Source organism: Centroberyx gerrardi, chromosome 24 (assembly GCF_048128805.1).
Source record: "Centroberyx gerrardi isolate f3 chromosome 24, fCenGer3.hap1.cur.20231027, whole genome shotgun sequence".
Taxonomy (NCBI): domain Eukaryota; kingdom Metazoa; phylum Chordata; class Actinopteri; order Beryciformes; family Berycidae; genus Centroberyx; species Centroberyx gerrardi.
The window spans coordinates 10,638,628-10,665,945 of NC_136020.1; the positions used below are offsets into that span (position 1 = coordinate 10,638,628).

Genomic DNA, 27,318 nt, shown 5'->3' on the forward strand with positions numbered 1-27,318 from the left:
TCAAAAGCCAGTTTACTCTTGAATCAGACAAAGAATATTATTTCTACCAGAAGAGTTCACATAGCCTCTGTATATGTGTCCATAAGTGTGTGTTGATAATACCTCCTTGTCTGTGTGTGTGTGTCTGTCTCTGGTTGTTTTGCCAGTCAGCAGTGTATGAATATGTGGATGTACAGTAATTGGGGAGTCATCCAGCACCCTAACCAATGTTTGCACTCTTGTGGATTTCAGGAAAAATGTGATTACAGTAATTGTGGCAGGCTAATGACATGTTAGATGGAATGAAGGTTTATCATTACAATCTGTGAGACCCATTGCTAATATAAACTTTGTCTGATTGATATAGCTACTGTCCGCCATGAATGATAGGTCTGAGCGGTCTCATGTTAATGCAGCCGTCTCACACTGAGGCCGGCATAATTAGATATCTCTCCAATATGAGAAATACGCTGGATCCAGGAATTGGTAGCCACCGGATTTTTGATGAATTTGTGATCTGAAATTTCTCACACATCATCAAGTAGGAACCACAACATCTGTGTCCTTCTCCAAAGTATGCAACACCATTTTTCCTCTTCCTCTTCAAAGGAGGAAGCCCCCCCCCCTCCACGTCCAACTCCCTGCCAATGTGCTGAGCCAGTGGAAAATCCGAAGTCCGTTGAAGAAACAAAGTGGCATAGAAAGATCGGTTGACCAGAGGAAGTAATATTAATACAGCGTGTCCTGGCTGATAGAGACCTGGCCCCTCTTGTGTAAGACGACTAATGAGCAATTTCCACGTTTGCACTTTCCACTTACTCACCGTGGCTGAAGGGTCACGTGACCTCCAAGTGTTCCATAGGCATTTGCACTGCAGTCATGTTTACTTAAGAAAAACAACCTTTGTATAGGAAATAATGTGATGATCTGTCTGTGGCTTGTGATTTGTTGTCATTTTTTCCACTCGCTCAGTTTTCCATTGTACATTGTTACTTGTGTAAATGGTCTAATCAGCTCGCAGCGCTGCGCTATCTCAAAACGTGATAAGATGTCAAGACTGCGGCTAAGTTCCTCTCTCGGTCGGAACAGCAGACACATTCACACATGCAGTGCCACTTGCTAGACACTCCTTGACTGAACCTGTAATTATTTGTCAAGCTATCTTGTTTCAGTGTGTCTAGAGATCTACCCCCGTAATTAAAGTTCTATGTTGGGATGAACATACACACACACACATACACACACACACACACACACACACACACACATACACACACATACACCAAACACACAGCCGCAGCTATCTTGTTTATTCTCATGTGACACTTAGCCCAACTTTTTGTTTTCTTTTGTGTTTTCTTTCAGATATTACTTTGTGAAACCATGTGCTGTCTTACAACTTCAATTAATGAAGTGATTCTGATTTGAGTGTGTTTTTAATGAAACACAGAAGTTACCCTGAAGGGAACTTCCCCTTTTGGTGGAGTTTTGGCGTGGCTCATCACTAATGCTTAGTCAGACAGCATAAACAACACATTAGCATGCACAAAGGCTAATGACACTTGACATTTACTGTAGTTCACAAGATGCTCCAGAGCATATGGCAAATTTCCACTGAGAAATTGAGTCAACAGCAAGACTCCGACAACAGCTGTGGGGAAAATGATTGGTTTCCCCAATTTAAAAACTCCCAACGAAACTGCTGGTTATGGCTCTCTGAATGTTAATACATATAATCTTGATTTTAGCAAAGACATAATTTCAAAATCTGTCAAAGTTTAATTTTAAATTAGGCCACAGGATGTCTTGAAATTCATTTTTCTGCAGTGATTCATTTACTGCTCTTTTCTCTCTTCAGTGCAGATATGTGTGGCTGTATCTGTATTTCAGAAAGAGGTAACACAAGAGACAAGCTTCACCAATACTCCCTTATCATAAAGTAAATAATTCATTGTCTCCATTAACAAGTCAAATGACCGGACAGCTTCCCGATTGTCATTGTGTGGATACAGCTAAAGGGCTCTTCTTCTTGTTCAATTTTGCATTCCCAAAGTATTTAACTGGATTGAACCGCAGATTAAGTAAGCTCAACTGAACAAACAGGCAATGGTAACACGAGGCAAAATTCCAATTTATCGTCTGTCATATTTAGATAAAGAACAGACACTACAAACATCGGTCTTTGTGCTTGTAATGGGAAGGGAAATCTTGTGATGGAAAGACACACAGAGCAGATGGATTCTGCATGATGAATTATGTTCTTATTTGATTTAGCCGACAACTTTTAATGAACTCCTCTAATGACTCTCACACAGTCCCAAGTGTGTTTCTGTGTGTGTGTGTGTGTATGTGTGTGCATGCTTTTGCTTTTTCTTTTTCTTTTTTTGACTTTTTTTATTATGTTGCTGTATATGTCATGTATCGTTGTCCACACATATAACACTTGTGAACAGTATGACTACACATAACACACACACACACACACACACACACACACAGCATATGGAAAATGTGTGCCTGTGTATGCAGGAAGAAATTCAAATAAAGTCTGCACTGGAGCATGAACATTTTTTGCATGTGTAGTAGTAGATTCATACATTTCCTGCTCTTCTAGTCTCTCTCCAGTGTCTTTACACATGAATCCTCCTACAACAGACTGGCTGAGGACAGAATGCCCAAAGAGGGCAAATGACTAGAGGGCTTATTGAGTATGAGTTCTATGAACCCACGGCCATCTAATTCATTTCTGAAAGGTAAATTTGATTCCAGATCAGCATTCCTGCTCTTGGATTATTGATAAGTGCAGCTCCTGGCCTCTGCAGTGGCTGAATGAGAAAGAGAGAGCGAGAGAGACACAAACTGATGGACAGACAGAGAGAGAGAGAGAGAGATGGAAGGCATCGGTGTCGTGATGGAGGGACATCTGCTCAGGGGTTGGCCAAACACGCCGCACTGCAGGCCTCCAATCAGAACGCCTCCAGAAGCACCGACACTGAACTGGAAAAATGGCACAAATAAAAATAGGATCTGGTCTCTCCTTCGGCACCGCGGGGTCTGAAGGCCCTCAGAGCAAAGCTTGTCTGCCAGCCCCAGTTCAGCTGAGGCCTACATGGAACTTTTAGATCTGCGAGAAAAACATCAGCGTTCAAGTGCTGCGGTGCCACGGCCCCGGTTTGAAGTTCAAGAGCGGCAGGTTGATTGGCGGCTTAAGATGTTTAGGAAGGGCGGGGGAGGATATCTGACACCCAGACCTGACCAATGGCATCACCTCACTGACGACTCTTTCCTGCAAACATCGACTTTCCAGATGCTTTCTTTGACAGCGTTGGATCGATAAACAGATTGGTAGAAATTCCACCAATGTTCTCACACTGTGCATACAATCTTATGTCTATCTATCTATCTATCTATCTATCTATCTATCTATTTATCTATCTATCTATCTATCTATCTGTCTGTCTGTCTATCTGTCTGCCTGCTTATGACCAAACTAACTCAGTCAAATCACAAACACAGACGTTAGACCAAATGATTGCACAAGTCAGCTTACATAAATCAAATTTTTTTCCCCTGCTCCTTCTCTTCCTCCTTCTTTCCATCTCTTTTTCTCCTTGACGTAGATCTGACTCAGAAGTTCTGAATCGACATTTTCCAACTTTTAAATTGCGCACAGGCACAAACATGTTGAACTTTTCCCCTGTTTACAAATCTCAAGAGGTAAATGCTCCTGTGCAGTTAGAGCTGTTGCGTTAATGATAAATCCCATTATGTCAAGACAGCAAGTGTATTACACTGCGGTTTAACCTCAAGTGGGGTTGTTTTCTGTTTATCATCTACTACCACTCATGTCTTTTTTTAACCTGGGGTCCACCATCTAGTCATAAAACTGAAGATAAAGTTGTCAAAAGACGATTTCTTTACCTGACTTGCTTGGTGCAAAGTCAAAATGCCTGATGCACTATTCACCTTGAATGGAAATCCTTTCACCACCATCATGCACATATTAAACATTTTATGCCACTTTATTTTTCTAATTTATTGCCTTGCTCAATTGCTGGAGCATTGCACCTCATACTGTTTATAGGTCTGTTAAAACCATAAAGGTGATAGTTCAGAGTTTATGTGCAAAATGTGCTCTTGTACACAGTAATTAATAGCTCAGGAACTGCTACTGTGTACTATGATGCCCTGTCCGTTAATGTTGTGCATATTTTCAGGAGGACCTGATATAGGTCTACAGTGAGCTATAGTACACAACACTGAACTTGTGTTCAGTCATACAGTGTATTTTATTTGTTTTATGTCAGAATCTACAATCTTCTTGGACTAGGTTGGACTTTCAGAGTAATCCCTCAATTCAGCAGGGAGAAGATTATTGCTGAAATTCTACTGTGCTATTTTTTATTGTTCAATCTTTATTGTGTAATTAGAAGGCCAAGAATAGAGGGAAGGAGAAAGGGAGAGACTATAAAGCGTTGCAATTCATTGCATCTGACAGACAGTGGAACACGGTAGTGGAGAGGCTGGTTGTTGAGTGTGTGAGTCCTTCTCAACAGGACTGCTGTAAGAATTACAAAGAATACAGGCATTGAGTGCAGAGAAGAAGAAAAAAACGCTACGTCATGGAAAGAATGACGTCAGGTTTGATTAGGCGCCGAGGGAAGAGCCTTATGTAGGTGGAGTTCAGACAACCAGACAGCAGAAGTGATGCAAAGGCACTGAGTTTTCGGAGCACACGCATTGCAGGCTGTATCATATGATGGGGAGAACTGATCTTTGAATAATCCCGTTATTATTAAGAGCGACAGGGGAGCAAAGAGGGAGTAGTAGGGGATCATGACGTAACCGTTTCCATAGGCGACTGATATGCTGGCTAAACCAATGGGGATCCACACCAACGGTCCATGCCCATCCTCCTCTTGACGTGCATCACATGTCCCCGGCGGTGTTGTGACAGAAAGTAACCAGGCGAAGCGAGAGGATGCACCTCCGCGTATTTCCGTCTTCGCTTAAATCAACGTTAGGCAAATTAGACCCCTTCTATTTGTGGCTGGGAGTCAATGAGAGTGTCTCACACGTGGTCCAATATCTGTTTATTTTGACAACAATTGTAATGCTTAGTCTTAGGGAGCTATTGACAACGTTGTGAGACACAGACATTTCTTTATATTAATAAAAACAAAAGTTTAGCAGGCACTCCTGTTTTGTACCTATAGTATGATGATATGTGATTTCAGTAATGGCTATCCATCAGTGTTCTTCCATAAATTAGCTGCTGTATGCATTAGCTAGCCACTCTGACTTTAATCATTACCGTTCTAATTTTAGACAGTAGTACGCATGTGCGATGCGATTTCCGGTCTAGCGGACAATGATTTCCATAGGCTCGAAAGGGATGGGAACTATCTTGCTAGTTAAGGCCAGTGACTTTGGTTGTGACAGCGCAGTGGGCGGGATTTTACCTCAGATCAGGGGAGCGAGTCTAGTCTTTGGTGAGACTGAGGGGGAGCGAAAGAGAGAAAGGGACCTGGGGTGTTCTTCAGAGAACGGAGTAAGTATTTTTTGGGTGTGTTTTCTGTGATAGCTGGATAAATTACCGCAAGCTAACGGTCGCTTCCAAGTGTTAGACATTGCACATAGAATCCTCAGGTTTTGGGTCCTCCTTTTTTGTGTGCAAGGATCAACGACGGCCAGACACTGGTGGGTTTTAGCTGCTTTGGGTGGTTAGCTCTATAGCAAGCTAACATCGTTAGCTAACGTTATATCTTGGATAGACTGACATTGGGCGTCTCGTTTTCCAACCAAGGTAATCAGTTGGGGTGCTGGCAGATGGTGTTGCTGTGGCTTAGTCAACTTACACATTTGCATTGCTCTTGGGCTAGCTAACGTTAAGTGTTTTGACTTGTCAATGTGTTGAAAGTGGCTTTTTGTATGTTATTTCCCCTCTTTACAAGCAGCATAGGCTAACGTCAGTAAGCTAGTTCGCTAACGTTCCAAGCTAGCCTGGGACATTATTTTGAACTGTCGGACCCCACGCGCTACCTTACAGTTGCTCGCGGACTGCAGCTGGAGATTGGACCTGGTAGAGGAAGCTTAACGTTATAGACTGGTTGTGAAAGCCACGTAAAGCCACAGACTGGGAAAAATAGCTGGAATTTTATATACGTTAAGTATCAGTAGGTAATTCTTACTGTAGCAAATGTCTGACCATATTTCAACGTTAGGCAAAGTTAACGTTTACTCCAAGACCAAATGCTGACAAATGTTAATCTTAAATATCCGTTGAGGGAATATCTTAAACAACTGCATCCTGGTGAGTAACGTTAACTTAGATAATGGTAACTTAAAGTAAACGTCAGTCAGTGTGCTCGTTCAGTAGCGTTAACGTTACCTGTGCAGAGACACTGCCAGGGCTCGTCGTGGACTTGACTAGCTTGTGTGTTAGCTTATGTCAACGCTAGCTTGCTTTTGGGTAAAGCCTTGCTGCAGGGCAATTAACTACTGATTTGTTCAGTCGTCGAGAAAACCAGTTGCGGTTCAGACAACAAACCCTGCTTTTTATCTCACTGTTACATCGTTGTCTACCTTATCAAATTGAACTCGCCGCAAAGCTTAGGCTATCTTTCATGCTAGGGAGCTGTCAGTTTCATCGGTGCAAGTTATAACGGTAATAAAAGGGAAACGTTAACTTGTGATTCTATGCTACAAGCTATGTCAATCACGGAAGCACACTATAGTTATCATTAGACATAATATATAATGTAGTTATAACTAAGCAGTTACTAGCCATGAGGTGTGATATAATATGAATGGCCAAGCAACTGCAACTGTAATTTGTCAGTAAACGTTAATGCACCGCACCGCTATACCATGGTCCATGCTGAGTAACGGTACGAATTATAACCTTAGCAATTTGTCCCACATACTTTATGCTTGAACATCCATTCAACTTTCATCTTGTAGTATATGCTGGGATCTGTGTTGCTTGTGTTCAAATTTTTGATATGACGTTTACTCTTTTAAATATTTAACCAGCTGTTTTCCAACAAACCCAACACACACTAATGGTGGTATGTTCAGAACAGAGCAGCTGATGTCATGTCACCAACTGACATGGAACTGTAGCGCAGGCAAGCTGCTCATACACACACACACACACACACACACACACACACACACACACACACACACACAGGCACACTGCTGCTACTACTGCTACTACTATTACTGCTGCTGCTACTACTGCTTCTTATCTTGTACCATACAGCTACCCCATACATTTTCTCCAGGAAATTTAGCCCTCTAGTTACCTGCAAAGCTTCCATGTTGGTGTGAGTGCAGTCACTGAGCACCTTTTGGTGTCTAGTAGAAGGGATCAGCCCTTATCCAATTAAATAGCGCCCGGCTTGTTGCAGTGCCAGCAACGTTTCCCTGTCTTTGTGTAATGACTTGTGATCTAGTGAATTAATACTGTCCTGTAATTTTATCAAAATACATTTAAAACAAAGAATTTTGGGGTGTGCTGCATTAAATATCAATTTGCATTTTTGTATACTCGATTTTCAATTGCACTGTGATTCTATGCTAAAAGCTATGTCAATCATGGAAGCACAGTATAGTTATCATTAGACATAATAGTTATAACTAAGCAGTTACTAGCCATGAGGAGTGATATAATATGAATGGCCAAGCATTATTGTAAAAATAGCATGCGGCTGAAATATGCCTGATGTAATAATAATTGTCATTATGAATGATTGTTGGAATTCAGTCTAGATTTTACTGTATTTGAATAACATTTTTGAGGTTTAGCAATTGTGGGTGATATTTCATTGAGACTATCTAGTTTGGCATATAGAGATTCAGACTTTAATGATTCACCTAAACCATCAGTAACACAATCTGTTTCTGTGTCTGAGGCCTTTGAACCCAAACTGTTGCTGTCACTCAAGAATGAATGAACCAAGTTAGTAGCTGACAGAAATATCCTTTCTTACACTTATGGTAAATGTTTGAGCTTTATGTCATGATAACTTGAGGACATCCATTAAATATTTTGCCAGTCTATGGAATGACTTTTTTTGTTGGCTGTTTTATTCTTTGTCAGTGTCCGTGTTTTCAGACTGTCTTACTAATGCTAGCCCTGACTAGTGAGGAATATGAGTCACTAGTAGTTATTCTTGTTTTGTAGTTTGTTTTGGAAAATGGTTACTTTTCAGAGGCAAGAATATTTGACCTACATGGTTGTGTGGTTCAGCTGGCTCGCATTTGTCCTAATTACATTTGTAGACCAACAACCCCCTCAAGAGCAGAGCTCTGGGCTTTCAGCCTTGGTGCAATGTATTTTAGGTTAATTAGACATGCTCAGAAGTGCCTCATTTCTATTAATCTGATATCATATCTTGCTCTTAACATCAGCACTTTGCTATTTGCCTCTCATGGCATGCCAACTTTTAGAAGTCACTGAACTGTAGTCAGTAAGAAGTAGGCTAATGCAGGTTCAGACCGTACTGAGTACAGTCTCTTCTAGGCAGTGAAGGCTCGTCAACTCCATCCTCGACTGGTCATGGATGAATCCCCTCACAGCTGCTTGATATGTCCACTCATTTCACTGTCATGCTCTGCTCTTCAATCAATTAAAGGAATAACCTAGTACCAGACATTTCCCATATCAAAATATTAAAAAATAATTAACATTTGTCCTCCAATCAGCCTATATATCCCTCAGTCAAAAATGTGTAATGGAGCTAGCTCCTTTGCATTGAAAGGATTGTTTATATAGAGAGCAAGCAATTGTGGGTCATTAATCTAAGGTGACATTGAGCTCCAAGTAAACTGTTGTGGAAAGCTAAATATAGTCTGCTGCTGTACTATTAAGTATATTGTAATGATGATGCTATTTACTCATGATCGAGTGTTGCTTATTTTTCTGTGTGGATTGTAAGGCCAAGGATATTCCAACCAAGGGTTTTAGAGCAAGTGGAGTCTCACTTATTCATTACTACTCATTTTGGCCCATCAAAGCAAAATTTGCCAACTAAGCTCAGAGTTGTGGCAAAGGTTAATTTGTCCTTTCAGAACATACTGGTTAATATTGCAGGTGCACACAAGAGCTAGGGGGCCATAATATAAAAAAAAGTTGACTTATGAATGCCCACTAAAATAATGCTAAGGCACTTGCAGCAGAATATCAAGAATAGTCATTAGGACAGCTAGCAAGTCTAACAGTGCTACCAGTCTTTATTAATGACAGTTTGCTGTCCCAAATCCCAAATGACTTAGCCTATTAGTCACATCTTGCGGTTATATGCTTTTTTAAGTTTTAATTATGTTGGTGTTGACATTTCTAAAAGACTGACAGGCACAAAAAGTAAAACACAAAATGCATGTTTTGGTCAGACATGCTACTGATCTAAAAATACGGTGGCTTCTATAAGCAGGGTACACATTTGGGCTTTCTCTCACTCAATGCGGCACTTATACGTATGTATCCATTATCTCCATAATAAATCTCTTTGTATCATTTTAAGAGTTAGCTGTCCACACTACTGTCTACAAAAACTTTTTTGAACCTCTAGATCAGTGGTTCTCAACCTTTTTGGTTCGTGACCCCCTAAAACGAAGTGATGCCCATTTGTGGCCCCCGTCACAGGCTGCATATGCGTGTTGAGCCAAAGAATTTCCCTTTTTCAGGTTGTTTGATTTGATTAATTATCAGAGGAGGCCTAGAGGCAGAAAACTATTCAGTATTTCATAGGGAAAAAGCAAAAATGAGAGAAAAATCAATAAAATAGACATGATAACAAATTTGTATAGTACAACTAGCCTATGTTTTTTTCCTATCCAATAAAACATCTCACAACACCCCCAAAATTATCTTGCGCCCCCCAGGGGGGTCCAGACCCCTGGGCTGAGAACCACTGCTCTAGATCGGTATGGTGTACATGCATGTTTGTCCTCGACTAAACCATGTTCCCTACCAGTGTAATAGGTCATGGTGAAGTGAGTTTAACGTTTGACGCTCAATACCAACGCGCCATGATGAAATTGGAATGGTGGGGACAGCAAGGTCATGCTGTGGCAGCAAATGGCAGGGCAGCAGGACCTCAGGCCACTGAGCCGCTCTGTAGAGTCACAGATAACAAAGAACACAGAGGGCTTCTCATCTTCAAAGTGGCTCGATCAAAGATGCGTCATTCTGGAATATTTTCCATAGTATGGACATGAAGGGCTCTGTAACCACTAAATAAAAGCATCCCTCCTAGTATTCTTGTCGCTTGAAAAAGGAAATAAATATCATTCCACAATTCATTTTTTCAGTCACTGCTTAGACACACAGTCACGTTGTTTAGACTCAACTAGGGATGCAATGGTATGAGATTTTGATTTAATTATAGTCTGAGGAAAAATCAGCTTCACGGCTGAAGATTATGTGGTAATTTATTTTAACAACACTAAGGACAGGACACATCAAATTAATATTTTATAATTAAATGTTTTATTGAATTTTTGTCCACAGTATGTATGCAGTTGCCTTTTTTAGAATTCACATTAGCTGCCTTTTGAAACAGAAATTGTAATACAGTAACTGCCCTTTGAAAACAAAAACTAATGTATTGGACCTAGTGTGATAGGGTAGTCTTACACCTAGCCTATACTTGCAAACCATTTAATCAATACAGATGGGAATGAGCAAACAGGAAGTAAATGATTGCACCAAACGACTTCTCACAACAGGCACAGACAGCTTCGCAACAATGACTAGATTACATGCCGATTTGGTGAGTTTTTTAAACTCAAAGTAATTGATGGATGTCCTCTCCTCTCTGTTAGCTAATGTAGCCCCCAACACACACAAACAAGGTGATTCACTCTTGTGAGAAGTTTTGACAGGCGCAATGTTGTGCGAACGCAAGGCTGCTTTCAAAGAGCATCGAACCGTAGACCAGGATACCATAGTTTCTACAATGTGTACAGCTAGAAAACTTAAAAATTTTAAAGTGTGATTAATAGTCCTGGTTAATTGCTGCATCCCTAGACACAGGTGAAACTCAAAAAGAATATTTATAGAATAAATATAGAATATATATAGAATAATATTGTTTATTTTCTTTATAGAGACCATTAGAGGTCCTTCCATAAATGAGATAAGAAGAGCTGGAGAGTGGAAGTGTGTTGAGGGTGACACCTCTGACAGTGTGTCCTTATGAATTGGCAGGGTGACAGTTTGAGAGCTATGTAGAGGTTCCCAGTCTCTGGTGTGAAGTAGCGCTCTCAGAGCTGCAAGCCATGCAGCACAAGGAGGGCAGGGTGTCTCTGCTTTGTACCCTCCACATTTACACGGCCTGACCCAGTTCAGCGACGGCCAGTGTTGGGGGGGAGGGGGCAGTCTGGGGGAAGCTAAAAATACCACCCCTCACATCAGGCAGCTCCATTGCAGAGGGATCCCTAGAATTGCTATCCTTGACTTCCATCGAGTTGTTGGCACGTAGAGGTGCACAAACTGCCAGAGGGTTTCCTTAGATTGGAAACAAAGACATAAGGATATTGCTAAGATGCCCACCACTGTTGTCCTTGTAACTTGTTTCTACTTGCCACAGCCTTCTGGGTGGAGGATTTCAGCTGTCTAACTCAAGTGTGGTAGCAGGCTTAAATAGCTTGGATAGAAAAGAAACTGGTGACTTACAAGTAGTCTGTGGTCCTTTGGTGAAACCCTCACATATTTGTCTTCTTACTGAGCTAGGGCGTTGCTGCTGTTGTGTGCAAAGGGTTAACCCTAGCCCCTGTCGTTCGACCATACCATGCCAGCTGTTGGCTTGGAGATCCAATCACAATGATTTTCCACTGTTGTGACATGTGACCTGCTCCGCAACCCGAAACTGTCGCAGCGCAGCAAATGTTGGCACTTCCTTCATCTTGGCGTTGTTGCCGCTCGCGGGGTGGAGGGGGCTCTCAGAGCATAAGATGTGAGGACAGAGAAATGGAGAAGGCACAGAATTGCTTTCATTACTTTAGGTTGAACATGTGCTTTGCCCGTGTAGTGCCCAGGGCAACTGAAATATGCCTACCATTTTTAGAGGAGCCATTCAGGAAAAACACATTTAAAAAGTCACACATCTCAGTGTGCAAGATGACATGGTAAGTCATCTGGACACATTGGAAATTCATTGTCTGAATTTGTTGGAAGTCGTGGAAACATGATGTTATTGTTAGGTGGAATCTAAGTCACAGAAGAGCCAGACGGTTTCAAACAGAACTGTGACCTGTCCCGACTTGTTTTGAGAAACTTAAAGTGGCACAAGTTTAATTTAGGTGTGAGTTTTTAGACATCTGATAACTATAAGAAAACACCAAGTGAAATGTCTTGGTGGAGACCTCAGCATGCATTAAAGACCTCACCCTAAACTTGTGGCCAGTACAAGAGGTACAAGAGTATTTCCTCTTCAAAATAGGGGTTTCTCCCACCTCTGCCACCTCAGAAATGCACCCAACCCTGCAATTATGCAGTGTAATGAATAATAAATCCTGTCCCTTTTTCCATGGCAGATGGCTCCAAATAGAATCTCAACATGTGACAGAATAGTTTCCAAGAATCTCAATGGAATAAGCTGCAAGCATTAATTTGTGTAGCTAGTGATAATAAAGGCTACTTTTCCCCTCATGCTGCATCTGTGTCCCAGTTAAAAGTTCTTTGACATATTTTGATTTTTGGGTGTTGTTTTGGAGGTGTGTGTTTGAAGTTGTGTTTGGTGTGGAAGACAGATGAATGGTGTTCTCTCGAGCATTTGTTTAGATCATTGTGTTCTAGCCAGACACATGCAGTGAGTAAAACTGACTCTCCAGCTGGTGGCCACAATGAGAGATAACCGCAGCATGTTTTTTTCTGGCAAGGAAATGCGCCCCTGCTTGTCTCCACTGGTGCCTTCCACTATGGATCTGATGGCTCAGTACAGGTTCCATTTTGCCCTTTACGCCAATGCAGATTATAATTTGACTTTGGCTTTTCAACGGAAAGTACAGTAATCTATGTGTTTTGTGTTCCACAAACTATTTTAGGCTGGAAATGAAACTCATCTCATCTTGTCGGATATCTGTCCAGTTTGATTGGCTCAATCCCCTGTTCTCCCATGCCGCAGTCCCTCATGATTCTAAGAAATTCATCAAATTAAATCCTCCTTAAAACAGGATGACAACTGCTGTGCTTTAGCCTGCACTTTTGAATGAATCAGTCTCATTGTGTTAGGCTGATTAAAGCTGAATGGACAGCAGTCTCTCATTAGAATGGACTCTCCCATGTAGAGCACTGTGGAGCTCCCTGATGCCACAGATAGTCTTAATTAGATTAAACAGAAGGCTTTTCCTGAGGTAATCAGTCAGTCGGCCCCGGCTCACCATGTATCACCACAAGTGAAACTGCAGGGAGGCTGGATATTTTTTTTTTTTTTTTTTTTTTTTTTTTTCTCTCTCAATGTCAGACCTGTGTTGTTTGCCATGCCAGAGTACTGTGATAACAGAGATTTGGAGACTGGATTTATGGGGATATGGAGCTCTTAAGATTAGATTGTACTGCTGCACTTAGCACCTGATCCTAATGTAAGAGGAAACTGCTGTACTTCATCTAGCAGGTTGGCCTAATACAGTATGATCTAGTCATAATGTTCCACTTGGTGTCTTATAGGTAAGATGTTTCAAAAGCAGTTCAGAACAGAAATAATGACATATGCACAACAATGGTTAATACATATAGTGCCAATGGTTATTATTAGAATTGTAGTTGTGTAATAGTTTGGTGCAAATACTAGGCTACATGCAGTGTTTTTAATTGCATTATGTTCTCGAGTCCTTTCCTATTTCTGGGAATGTGTAGGCCTATATTTCTGTTCCTTTGATCTGTAAGATGAAACAAGGGAATTTGCAGCAAGGTCATTCACACATTTTGTTTGGAGATTGGACCTGATGAGACATTGGTACAAGCTCATTTGGTTCCATCTGCCTGTTCCTGAGTTAAAGAATGGGCCATTTCCCAGACTACTGTTCAAATAAGGGGACACATTTTTGCCTGCAGTGACATAGCATATCATGTTGAGCCCTGGCCAGTGACCTGGGGTTCCTCTCTTCTGTTTTTAGAAAGGGATGCAACCTATAATCCATTAGTCCCTGCTTGTCCACCACTTCAAGATTATCACTGTGTTATGTTAACATTTAGTTTTGGACAGGGGGTGAGCTATATGCAAAATGTTCTTTATTCTTCTGTTCTATCAATTCAACTAATGATGGACCTGATGTTTTATGAAGTATTATCTTACTTACGACTCTTACCCTGCAAACTATAAGGTTAATTTGCTACTGCAACATTAGTTGACTATTATACTCCCATCTGATCATCACTAGTTTTGTGAAGCAACTATAACAAACAGCTAATTACAGCCATAGATTACCCCCTCAGCCTATTGTGTAGTCTACGTTTCAGACTTTTCCCAATTCAGTTAGTGTCAGCACTGCCAATGGCACTCGAGTGAGCACATACCAACATCATGTGCTGCATTAGGCGCAGTGAATTATGGTCGATGTAGTTTACTAACGTGCTTTCAGTGTTTGACAGCGTTAAGTCTTTATTTATTGAAAACTATGTTGACAAGAAATGCCAGGTTTGAACACCAGCTTAGTGCGTCACAGAACCTGAAATAAATGTAAAACAAACATTTTGTTGGTTGGGCTGCCAAATATACCTAATCAATCAATATCAATATAATACTAATCAATATATTGGAAACCTTGGTGTACATGAAATACCACTTTTTGGTGTCAGTATTTACAATTAAAAAAAAAAAAAAATGTTTCTGTTTCCCTTTCAGATCTGCATGTGTGGTGATCTCTGGCTCCGTGGATGATCCTCAGTCACCATGAAAGACTAGGAACTCAGCTCTCCGAGGGAAATGGCTTTTTTTGATCTATCCCTGTCCCACTACCTGGCATCTGACTCCAGCTGCCTCTGAAGGGCCTGTCAGCTGTTTATGGGAACTACCACTGTGTTCGCTCTCTTGAGGATTTAAGCTTTTCCAGGAGACCATTCCTTTCCCCCACCGTTAAGTCGAGGCAGCAACGCATCGCAGTAGAGGGGGAGGCGGTGAGACGATGGCGAACAACTCGTACAGTGGGGTGAAGAACTCCATGATGGAGGCAAACCACGATGGAGACTTTGGCTGCACACTCAAAGAGCTGCGCTCTCTCATGCAACTGCGGGGCGCAGAGGCACTAAGCACAATTGGGGAATCTTATGGGGATGTTCAAGGACTCTGCAACCGGTTGAAAACGTCACCTATAGATGGTAGAGTAAATCCTCCACAACATTCAACACGACGACTGTTTTTAATCGGATCAAATACAGGATGTTTTCCCAACACCTACAGTGCTGTAGGAATGCAAATGTGGTGCACACATAGTTTAGGAGGCGTGTCATTGGCCATGTCATCCACATTACCTTGACATCACTTCCTTGGAAAACTCATATGCCAGACAGGTGGCCAGGCAGGCTGGCACTGACCTGGGCCAGTCCTGCTCTATTTCTAGGCCTGTGGATATGTCCCTCACACCCCCCCTCTCTCCCTTTTCACCTCTGTGTCTCTGTGTGCGTGTCTCTGTATGTGTCTGTGTCTGTGAGTAGGCTTCAGACAGACCAGCTGTCTGCCTGGGCACAGGACCAGGCTGCAGGCAGGTCAATGTTCCACATGTGGCGGACAAAACGGGAGGGTGTAAGGCTGGCTAGTAACGACTTGAACATGGTTGGGAAGGAGTGAGCTCATCTTTTGAATAGTTCTTCTGTGTTATGCTTTCGCCACCAAAGCATACTTTGTTGCCCGTTGACTAAGCCCTGGAGACAAGGTTGAGAGCAGAGAACCTGTCGCCTGATGAACACTGCTGATGATCACACCTCCATTCTCCATATGGTGGTGCTGCTCCGTTTGGAATATTGAAAGCAACTATTACAAACTTGCATAACGTAGTGTGACAATGCTTGTTGACCATTGTAGATAAAACCACCTAATTTCCCTAGCTTCCCTTCCCTTTATACCTTTGCTGTGTATGTGTGGCGGCACTCTTCACCACTCAGATGTGACCAGGCCAAGAGTGAAAACTGAAGAGTTATACTAGGGCCTCATCTGGGCAGTGGTGCTTTACAGCACCTCTCTTTCTTCTTTCCTCTTTCTTTCTCCCACTCTCTCTCACAATCTCTGTCTCTGTCTCTCTATAGACAGTCTGCCTAATCGCCAGCGTGACCTTGATTGAACCCTTGGGGGAGGGGATTTTCAGTTTGATCCCAGATTAAAACGGCACCGCATATCCACTGTAGCAGCAACAGTCCTCTGTGTGCAGTGTCTCAGATCAAGTAAAATGCCTGGGCTCCGTCAAACTCAAAATGGAATGTGAAAAGAAAATCGTACAACAGCTCAAAGCATCTCTCATTCTAGCAAGAGTCATTAGCTCTCCATTTGATTCTTGACCTTTTGTTTATTGATGTATAGTAAGTGTACCAGGTACACAATTCAGTCTTTTTTGCTGCTTTCAGTATCTGAGTATAGGTCATTGTCTAAACTGTGTGGAGAAATTGTTGAATAAGACTTTGGCGGTTCACAGAGTGAATTGTCTAAACATGCATGTGTAAGTGTCTGTGTCGAGTGGGTGAAATTGCAGTCCTGTCATATTTGGAGCATGAATGACATTGGATGTTTGATATCTGTGAATGTACTTGTCCTCTCCTGCCCATTTTCCTAGCCTGTGCTGCAACAAAAGAATGTGGCTAGGCCAGGCCTGCTAGCTTGTCTGGATTATATCTCGTCAGTGATCCAGCATTAACATGGCTTTATTTTAGATATTTAATGAATATACAGACATTTGTTGTTATGAAGCACAAATAAGTCTTCAATTCATACAGCCCTTTATCAGCAGTCTGTATCAGTTGTTTTCATCCTGTGCATATCAAACACATCGGTGTTTTTCAAGACTCGTAGAGAATGCTGGATTTAAGATACCCAGAGGAAACGTTTCTTTTGATAAAATGACATGCCAAGTTGGAAGGAAAAGGCAGCTGCCTGAAACTTGCGTTTACCCAGTTTCAAGAAGTCATATTGCTTCCACTCCTGCAGTTATTAGCAAGCGCACTGTACAGATAAGCTCAAGTAGGTCCACATTTTGTTTCCCCCCTCAGCGGGTGCTGTTCCACTTGGTACGCGGCCACTGAGTTTTTGATACTTGCATTTTCAATCGGCTCATTCGTCATTGGCCTGGGAAATTAAGCCGTCATTTAAGATTACAGGAGCTTGACAATTGAAAAGGGATTTCTAATTAGTTGGTTGGTCATTTCTCTAACCTCTTAAGCCAATCCTTTGCTAATCCTCAACCACTTCCAAGTTTTTTTGTTTTTTTTTACTGCACTTTACTGGTGCAACTGTGCATCAACGTTGTACTGCTCTACTTTAAGTTGTTTTCTGAATCCATGACTCAAAACTATAGCTTGTTTGGATTAGACTAAATGTCACTCATATTGGCACTAACCTCAGTCATTTTCCATACAGCTACATTTCTTTTCCCCCCAAAAGCATCCTCTGTTTCCCCTGAATAATGAGGGACTTATAAAATGGGCAAGGCCACTTTGCATCAATATTATTGACAATCTTCTCCTATTTTCCCACTCACAGTTATTCCCTGTTGATTGCTGTTTTAGTGTAGTCAAATATTTGGGTTCTAGCCTATTGATCCAATCAATTGTGGGCTGAGAGGCTTCCGCAGTTGGACTGCAATTCACAAAGCTGACAGGCTCTCCGCATCCGTCATCCCAGCCGTCGCACCCCCTCATTCAATGGGAAGGTTCAGACTGTTAAATGATAGTTTTGTCCTTGTAATTCAGTGGGCTGGCTCAGCTTGTCTTCATGTCTGAATTCAAAATGATGAGGTTAGAAGGGCTTTTGCCAGTGAGTGGAGACAGCAGATGGCCAGGCCTTGCTTGTGTCAGGACTCTAGTGGAGCTGGTGCTGTATGTTGACTTACCTGTTATGATCTGTAGCTTTTAAGTCGTGATTTGGACTGTTGGTTTCTTGTATTTCCTTTTCCTTGAAACCAGACCCTCTTTCCAGACTAGTTGATTGGACTTTTTTCTTTGTTGCCCTCACTGTCTCTTGACATGCCATCTTTTGTTGTTTCATTAAGGCATAGTCTTCTCCACTTGACAGAGGAAAGACCTTTCAGACCTACTCCTGATACCACTGATACCTTGTATCAGTTGCTACCCAGTGGGTGCTTTTATATGCACTCTAATAATCTGATCTTTACCTGATAAAGGTAATACTCTGGCCTAGCAATAGTCATGTAAATCCCTTAATCTGATTATCTTAATCAGAGTAAGATGATAATTGGTGCAAGCATAGCCCTGTTAACACACCTAGATTTCTGCTCAAACTTACGATTTATTTGGCTGTGTAAACACCTTTTTCTGATTTCATTCAGTTTTTTAAATATGCGCATGTATCAAAAAGCTCACAGAGGAAGTTGACCCAGAAAGGCTGCGTGCTGCATGAGTCCATTACATCAGCATCTCCTGTTCTCAGCTGACACTCAGAATAATACCACTTCCATCAAGGTTTCTGTAAGTGCATCAGCATGAACAAATAATACAGAGAAAGTAAACTTACTTAACTCTCTGAGTAAACTAACCCGCTAATCAGATAAATCTACATAAACCAAGGTTCCGGTAGAAAATCACTTTACCTTGAATGATGTAAATGCTGGACTATTTATTTACAGTAATCAGGGTATTGAGTGCAGGGAAACGTCCCCTTTGTTTGGAAGTAAGGTTGTTGTGAAGTTGCTTGTCTAGTGAAGGGTTGCTTTCATTGTACCGGACAGTGTGTTGGCACTCTGGCCTCACAGAGTTGTGTGTAGGTAGTAAAAGGGTGTCTGTATATCATTTCACTGTGACCAGGTCTAGAGTGAAAGGCTTACCTTGACCCCCACTGGTGGTTGAAATGACAGTACTTTGAGGGGTCAGCTGGGGACAAGCATCCAAATTAAACGGTTAATGATTAGCTGCTTGACTTGAGACGGACTCATGGCGCTAAAATGATGTGAGGGGCCAGGGCCAACCTATTTTCTGTTTGCGTATCCAATGGCGGGAGGCCCGTGTTAATCGTCCTCTGTCACTTATATTTATTGCGCTAATGCAAAGGGAAAATGTGGTGGAAAATTGAATGGGGTATTAGCTGTCAGCATGTTTTCATTAGAGGCGTAGAGAATCAAAGCAGACGGTGAGAGACAGCCAGGGAGCAGCGAGAGGCAGCTACACAGGATAAACCCCATAGCCTTTTCATGGAGCTGTGCTGGTGAGTCATCATCACTCTGCTTACACCCCACCAGAAAAGTTTGTGTTAGTGCTGGCCCTTAATGCCACTTAACCGTGTACCACCTAGTGTTGGAGGAATTAGTTCTTTTTTATAAATTATTTTTATCTGCTTTATTATTACAGCGTGGAAAAGAGAAGTGACGTGTTGAATTGGATCTGAACCCATGGCGGTGCTAATAGTCTACGTAGTATACACCTTGATGTGCTTAATCACAATGATTCCTCATTTGAGGAATATGTTGAAGCAGTTTGTTCAAGGGTAAAGCGTAGTCCCATTATCTTTGACATGTAATTTAATTATTGCCATAATGTTAACTAACGGTGGGAATCAGCAGGGACTGTGCAGTTTGGATTGAATTTGATTCTTGGGAGCAGAGTGTTATCATGATTCTCAATGCACTGCTCTTCAATTCCACTGAATTTTTTAGACTACTGTTTACATTATCTTTCCAACTGCATTAAATGATTGAATACTTCTAAGAAATATTTTTTTATTATTACACTATTGTGAAAGTGTCTTGTATTGATTGTTGGAAAATGGTGACCAATGAAACCATCTTCACAGACAAAGGCCATGGCATTCCTATAGACGACAATAAGCTGGAAAAGACTGAGGTTTACGCCTGTCAAATGTGTTGTGGGAATAGGGGGGTTGATCTTTCCATTGATACCAAAATTGACTTGAGAATCAGTTTTTAAATGGTCCGTATGTGATCATGGCTTCAACATGGATAGATACTCCCACCTAAAGTCCCTCTGGAATTAAGCTTTCTTCCTGCTTGGTAATGTACAGACAGGCTCTGTATAGATAGGTGTTTGAGGATGGGAATTTCGATTAGTGTCACAGATGTTAAAATCAAAACTATTACATTGTTAACTTGACAATGCTTAAAATAGAAGGATGCAAAAATAGGTGTAACTTTGTTTAGGACATGACCAAATACCTGAAAGAAAGATTTGCCCAGCAACATAATGTCTAATGAAATTTCAGGTGTTTGAAATCAAATAGGCCTAACTTGCATGCAAAAGCATCCTGCAGAGTTTAACAATAAAACTTCTATTCAATAACTAATTTATTGGAAGCCTAAAGGGCAGTGTCCTGAAGCAACCCAATTGCAGCTCACCTGCTTGCTTTTATATCTGGTTGCCTTTTTAAAATCTTGTTTCCAGTTCTCAAAATCAGTTTTACAATTGTTACTGACATGAGCATTTAGTATTTGATCACTACTCATTTCGATGCACTCTGTGTACTAACGTAATGACAAGGGAGAAATTATGAATCAGGACAGTGATGAAATACAGAGATATTATCAATCTTGTATCAAGAGATGGCAGGAACACTAAATATATTACAGTTTTGTTTGGTAAATGGACAAATCCCACTAATAATTTCATTGTCAACAAGCAGTTCTTTTCACAACTGATGTAATCGTTCCCACTTAGTCTTGACATGTGCAAGCTCTCCCAGTCTCCTTCGCCTCAAATATACAATTGTTTCCTGCAGCCTCCACCACCAGTGGTGGATTTTGACAGGTTCTCTGCACAGAGGATAAGGCAGAGAACGGTCCCCTTGACACGTGAACGATGCACCTCTCTGCCCCTGTTTACGTCACTGTAAGACTCTGCAATACACACTTATTATCCACATGTGGTGTCATGATCATCATAGCACCTGCCAGCTGGAGGTAGTGTGTGTCTGTGTCTCTGTGTGTGTGTGTCTTCCCATATGTTGACCCTCCTGATCCTTTTCCCTGTTAAGACGATGCTATTCCCAGCGCAGCTTCCCTTCAGCCCTTAGTAGCTCCACTCTTCATTAGTCTCAGTCCCCTGCAACACTCCACAGGCCTTTCTCCCTCACTGACACCCCCCTTCTCCACCCATCTGCCTGTCAGCAGCAGTTTCACACAGTCACTCTCCCCTGGCCCCCATTTCTGCTCCACCTCCTCTCTGCCTCACACACACACACACACACACGTCCAGTTCCGTCCAGTCTGCACAGCCACCCACACACAGTCAGTCGGCATGAATAGGGCTGAAAAGCTGTCGCGCATCATCAAATGTGCGAAGGCCCTTTTGAATATATGACTCTGCCTTGAATGCGGAGGCATTTGAATGGGTGGCTGCAGAATGCTCTCTGTGCACATGGATGAATGGGTCCCAGGCCAGCCAGACGAGTAATGCGTGAATAAGATGAAGCTACAACAGGAGAGTATACAAAGGGATGTGTGAGGCTAAAATTGAGGCTGCTTCTCCAGTTAATTGGTCATTTCCTTCCATTGAAAAGACATTTCATGGGATTGTTTTTTGCCTCTATCCTCACATTTCTCTTGCATGCGTAATGCTGTAAGAGTTCAAAATGTTTGACATGCCTAAAGAATGTGTATTGTGGTTGTCTGGCATTGTTGCCTCCACATCGGCCTGTCAGAAATGCTGATGCCCTTTGGGGATTATGTTTTTTGGAAGCAGAGTGACAAGAGTACAGCTGACCTTTTTTGAGTTGGAGGCGATTTTATGAGACAAGCTCTCTTCCTCTGTACCAAATGTCTATATTACTGCATCCAACAGTGCTTATGTTGTAAGCACAGTAATTATGTGACAGAGTTTAGGACCTTGCTTAAATTGGATTTTTTATGAAGTGAGAGGATATAATTTGCTGTGTAACATTTAATCCCGAGATAGAGTTAAAATGAGAATCGATGCATGAGTGTTTTCTTATCTCCTCTGTCTTTCCCTCCCCAGGTCTAAGTGGACAGCCTACAGACATTGAGAAGCGGAAAACAACGTTTGGGCAAAATCTTATACCTCCAAAAAAGCCAAAAACTTTCCTACAGTTAGTGTGGGAAGCATTACAAGATGTAACACTGATTATCCTAGAGGTGGCAGCCATAGTGTCACTAGGCCTTTCATTTTATAGACCTCCAGATGCTGAAAGACAACGTAAGCAGCAACACTTTATTACTATAATCTTTCCTCCTCTTCTCATTGATTCATCTTCCCCTTAATGGATATTAGCATACAGTTTGGGTTGTTAACATATTTGTTATGCTCTGATAGTTCGGGCCTGTGCAAGATATTTTCTTTAAAAAAAGAAATACATTTGTCAATTGTTTGTACCTACCTCATTTATCCAGTCAATCTTGTTTCACAGTGAATTGGAATGGAATAACCTCTCCCCTTTACATTTTGCGTTGCATTTATTTGTCTCAATTTGTATATTTCACTCTTAGTGAACTTCTTAACATCTGTCAGGCAAATCCCTACAGTCATGCTATAATGCTCTGTGCCCCTGCAGACTGTGGAAAGGCAGCTGGGGGTGCGGAGGATGAGGGTGAGTCAGAAGCAGGCTGGATTGAGGGCGCCGCCATCCTTCTGTCCGTTATCTGTGTGGTGCTAGTGACAGCGTTCAACGACTGGAGTAAAGAGAAACAGTTTAGGGGCCTCCAGAGCCGCATTGAACAGGAACAGAAATTTACTGTTGTCCGCGGCGGACAAGTTATCCAAATTCCCGTGGCTGAAATCGTGGTTGGCGACATTGCACAAGTAAAATACGGTAAGATGTGATTGCCATCAATGTTATTCAATTAATGAAATGTTCGTCTCCAGGTTATGCACTTTCATGGACAACATGTAATACAGGCAGCATAAGGTCAAGGTTGAGATGAAAATCAGGTGATCAAGAAGTTACGAAAAAATCATGCAATAAATCAAATTTTTCCATGCAATGTTGCTCCTCCAAATTAAAGGCCTTTTTTGTCTGTGTGTGTTTCAGGAGACCTGTTGCCTACCGACGGTGTCCTCATCCAAGGCAACGATCTGAAGATCGATGAGAGCTCTCTCACAGGGGAGTCGGACCATGTCAAGAAAACACAAGAAAAAGATCCCATGCTGTTGTCAGGTAACTTCCAGCCCTAATTTTAAATTTCTCATAAGTCCTGCCCTACTTGGTTATTGTTAGAAGAAAGCAGACATTGAAAGTTCTATTGGTGTTTGTTCCCATAGAAACATGTTGCAGCCACGTTCCCTTCATTTCCTTCACTTGCTACTTAACATATGTTTTGATTGAACAAATAAAATTTGTACTTAATTTTTTTGAACTAGGAAACTGATTGACAAACATAAGTCAAAACTAGCACGTTATTATAATTACAAACCGCATTTTAAATAAACTACTCCAACTGAGTAAAATAACACATCAGTAATCATTTTCTGAATTTATTTTTGAAAGCAAATTTTTCTTGTTAAACAAGCTTAAAATTGTCTGTCAGAGAGATGCCGCTTGGTATCAACTTTGGTTTGGAACATTATTTGAAGAAGTAGAAGCTATGTAACTTCTCCCGTTGGTTTGTCATGGTTTGTTCTTGGTCAGATTCCTTGAGTTCAATTAAAAAGGGTCAATTCATCCATATTTAGTACCCCAGGAATTCTTGCGTAGACATACAGTGTAGTACACGACTTCTGTCCTGTTGATTAATTGGCCATGCTTTGAAAGTTGAATCTATGTATTTATGGAATAGATGTTGAATTGGATGGAAAATTGGATAAGAATTGAAAGCTGAAATGGTGTCACTAACCTGGCATCATACAATATAACCCATTACCACCACTCCAGCATTCCCCATATGCTCTAATACTCAAATAATATTCCCCACGGTCCTTTCCAGGTGTCCTTGTGAAAACTCCTCCAACCAAGGCCCCTTATGAACCCCGTGTTTCTGCGTTCTGAGAGGGGAAAGCTACTGCTTGTTTTGTCCCTAATCCCATTTTATGAAAGCAAGTTGATCCTTTGATCAAATGGCTTTCGTCTTCACTGCTCTCCTCAGTTCCCCAGAGGAACTGCGCAGGGATTTAGGAGAAGCGCTTCTTGTTTAGCTCCCCCAGCTTTCTATTGGCGCACCTCCAAGAGGGAGACATCTACTCTGTGTGTGTGTATGCCACCACTCCACCACTACTGCTGTATCATCTCCCTTAGCTCAGGCTATCCTCCTCCACTCTCATCCTAAGTCCCTCAAGAGTGGAAGGAAAGCATCCTCTAATTAACACAGGCATGGGGGAACTCTTCATAATGCTTTCTACATCTCTCTCTCTTTTCAGTCTCTCCCTGTTCTGTCTCTTGCTCAGTCTGTTGCTTATGTTTTCTCTTGTGTTCTTGGCTTTTTCTATTTCAGCTCTTTTTCTCCTGTTTTTTGAGAGAGGGCTGGAGAGACAGAGATATTAAACTCTGGAGAAAGCCTGTTGTAGCCTCACAGATTTCCATTAATTCACTGAGACTGACAATTGGCTTTTGATTAAAGGCTGTTGATTAAAGGTTTGGAGTATGTTTGCATCAAAGACAAGTGTTTCTGTCTCTTTTGACTTGCTAGCACGCTGTTCCTTTTGTATTTATTGACCACTTTGAAAGCCTTTATTTATTTTCTCCTCCTTATGTGTAGCTCAACATGCCACTTGAAAGCCTACTTCTTAAACCAGCTTCTCAGTAAGCAAAGGAATCTAGTTCAACATCCAGTGCACCAAAATGTTTTATAATAGGAAAAACCCAAAGCAATAAATAAGGTGGAAAAGCCAACATTTGGGTGAGGTTGAAACCTAGGTATAAAGGGAAACATGGTATAAGTAATCTTGGCAACATAGTGGAACATGTAGCATACCATTTATCCAGATTTCTACCCTTTCCCTACCTCCCTTATGACTTTTATTTTATCTCCTCCCTCTGTCTGAAGGCACCCATGTAATGGAGGGCTCAGGGAAAATGCTGGTCACTGCCGTGGGCGTCAACTCTCAAACTGGAATCATTTTCACCTTACTTGGGACTGCTGACGATGACGATGATGATGAAGAAGAGAAGAAAAAGGAAAAGGAAGAGAAGAAGAAGCAGAAGAAAAGTTGGTTTCCTTTCTTGTTAACCCTGCTATTTCAATTAGTATTGATTGATCCACACCAGAGGTAGACAAATTTGCACAGCCATTTCCTCTTTCTGCCATGAATTTTGCTCTCAATGAGCCTTTGTGTTTGTCGATGCTGGAAATGGAGAGGGCTGAGCCTATGCAGAAAAGTACTCCGAGTTGCACACCAAGGACACAGATTTGACTGAAGGGAGCTAAGCTTAGAAGTAAGGGAGGCTTCTGGAGGAGCGTAGCAGCAGGGTCATGGTTCAGGGCTGAGCTGTAGCCACTGCAGTTATTTGTGGACACAGAGGTAACCGATTGAATCCTCAGTTATTTTGGAGGAGCTTTGCATACATTAGTTTACCAGGGCTAGCCTGCGCCCAGTGCATGAATCAGCAGACAGTGTTGTCTTATACAAACACTGAAAATTTTGGAGCTAATTACTGGATGCTAAGCTTATATGCTCTGTTGTGTCTGTATCACAAAATACACAGGTCCCATGTATTCATGGTATGGGTCATAGCAAGAATAATTAAGTTTGACTGTGGTTGCACTCTAACCTGTGGTTTTATCTATGATACTACAGTTCTGCCTCTTTAGATTTGAAATCTGTTATGTCTACAGAAATACTGAGAAATGGTTGTGCGTCCTGTATATAGATCACCTTTGCATACCATAAAACCACTGCATTAATTTGGTTCTCATGTTTATTGCCTCAAGAGAATTTCAGGATCCTCTCTCTGCCTTTATCAAATCAAAGAGCAAATTTACATGATTGGAAAATATTTTACGATGGTGGTTAGGAGTACAGTCACTATATATTGCCCACCAATAAGTTGCTGACTACATTTATCTCCATGGTATTTTTTTTCCCATAGACAAGAAGCAGGATGGATCAGTGGAAAACCGCAAGAAAGGTTAGTTGCATGCCCACACACACATACATACATACATAAACACACACGCATACACACACACTCACACCCTCGATCAGGTTTAATTGCTTTACAGCTTAGTGCCTATTTTGACGTGTTAGCTTTCAGTGTTAATGGTATCTCCCTCCCCATTTAACAGCATTGGATGTTGGTTAAAGCCGCAGTCTGTTTTTAGAAATGGCTGGTGTGGTTAAAGCAAGTAATGAGAAGTTACATATTTATGCTTGTCCTCGTGTGACTACTGTATACTTTGTACTGGCCGTCGTTGTCTATCCATTGTACTGTCTGGTCCTCCCCTCTCTTCACGTCCTTCCCTGGCACATCGCGCTTTGAGCGGCAGGTGCTACTGAATCCAGTTATGGCGATTAGTGATGAGGAGATTAAAGCCATGCAACAATTCTGGGGCCAGAACATCTGCTTTCCCACCCTCTCCCTCTAACTCTCCCCCAAGCCCCTACTATTTAATTTCTATTCATGTCCCAGTCTGAACTACTCAGAGTCGACTATAAGACTCACAGTGATGATTCTCAGACTGACGACGATCATAATGAGGCTGTTTAGTGGTAGCTAGCCAGCCAGCTAGCCAGTCATGTATTTGAGTGTCCTGCTGGGACTCTATGATCAGTGGTGCTTGGGCCTCTGACCACAACCCTGGCGCTAGTCCCTGGTGCACAGATTCCCTCTGCCTGCCAGGAATGAACAGTAATCCTTTAGACTGAGATTACACAGGCCATGTAAGTGCAGAACAAGCCACGGCCCACGGCAGCCGCAATAGCCCAGTGTTAATGCCCCCTCTCTCTGCTACACACTAGCTATCATGCTAGAATCCATACCATAGTAAACAAAGCTCAAACGCTGGCAAGATGGACTGGGGCTGCCTATCCATGTAAAAACAGGGCTGTAAAAGTTAGACAAGACACCCACATAGTGCATGATGGTAACTCCAGCACAAATTCAGTGAGAGATTGGAAAGAGATGTGTTGTCAGATCTCCTGTAACAGCAGCAGCCTCCATGGCAGACAGGCAAGCCTCAGAGCTAATGATTTTATCATGGGGAGTGACACGACGGAGATCAGCCCCTGCTGTCCTCCCGGCTGGCTCTCCTCCTTCCTTTGCCATGAGAGGCTTT

The 27,318-nt window shown here is 41.9% G+C and overlaps 1 protein-coding gene across 2 annotated transcripts in view; it reads left to right on the forward strand.

The window, feature by feature from the left end:
• The first annotated feature begins 5,431 nt into the window (after positions 1–5,431).
• The window catches only part of atp2b1a (ATPase plasma membrane Ca2+ transporting 1a), a 39,544-nt gene continuing 17,657 nt past the window's right edge, over positions 5,432–27,318 (forward strand). For both annotated transcript variants that reach the window (XM_078281857.1, XM_071905737.2), the window contains exons 1-7: positions 5,432–5,530; positions 14,835–15,307; positions 22,112–22,309; positions 22,665–22,922; positions 23,142–23,267; positions 25,090–25,251; positions 26,133–26,171. In XM_078281857.1, the coding sequence (XP_078137983.1) occupies positions 15,115–15,307; positions 22,112–22,309; positions 22,665–22,922; positions 23,142–23,267; positions 25,090–25,251; positions 26,133–26,171 (976 nt within the window). In that variant the 5' untranslated portion in view covers positions 5,432–5,530; positions 14,835–15,114. The remainder of the gene's footprint in view (positions 5,531–14,834; positions 15,308–22,111; positions 22,310–22,664; positions 22,923–23,141; positions 23,268–25,089; positions 25,252–26,132; positions 26,172–27,318) is intronic.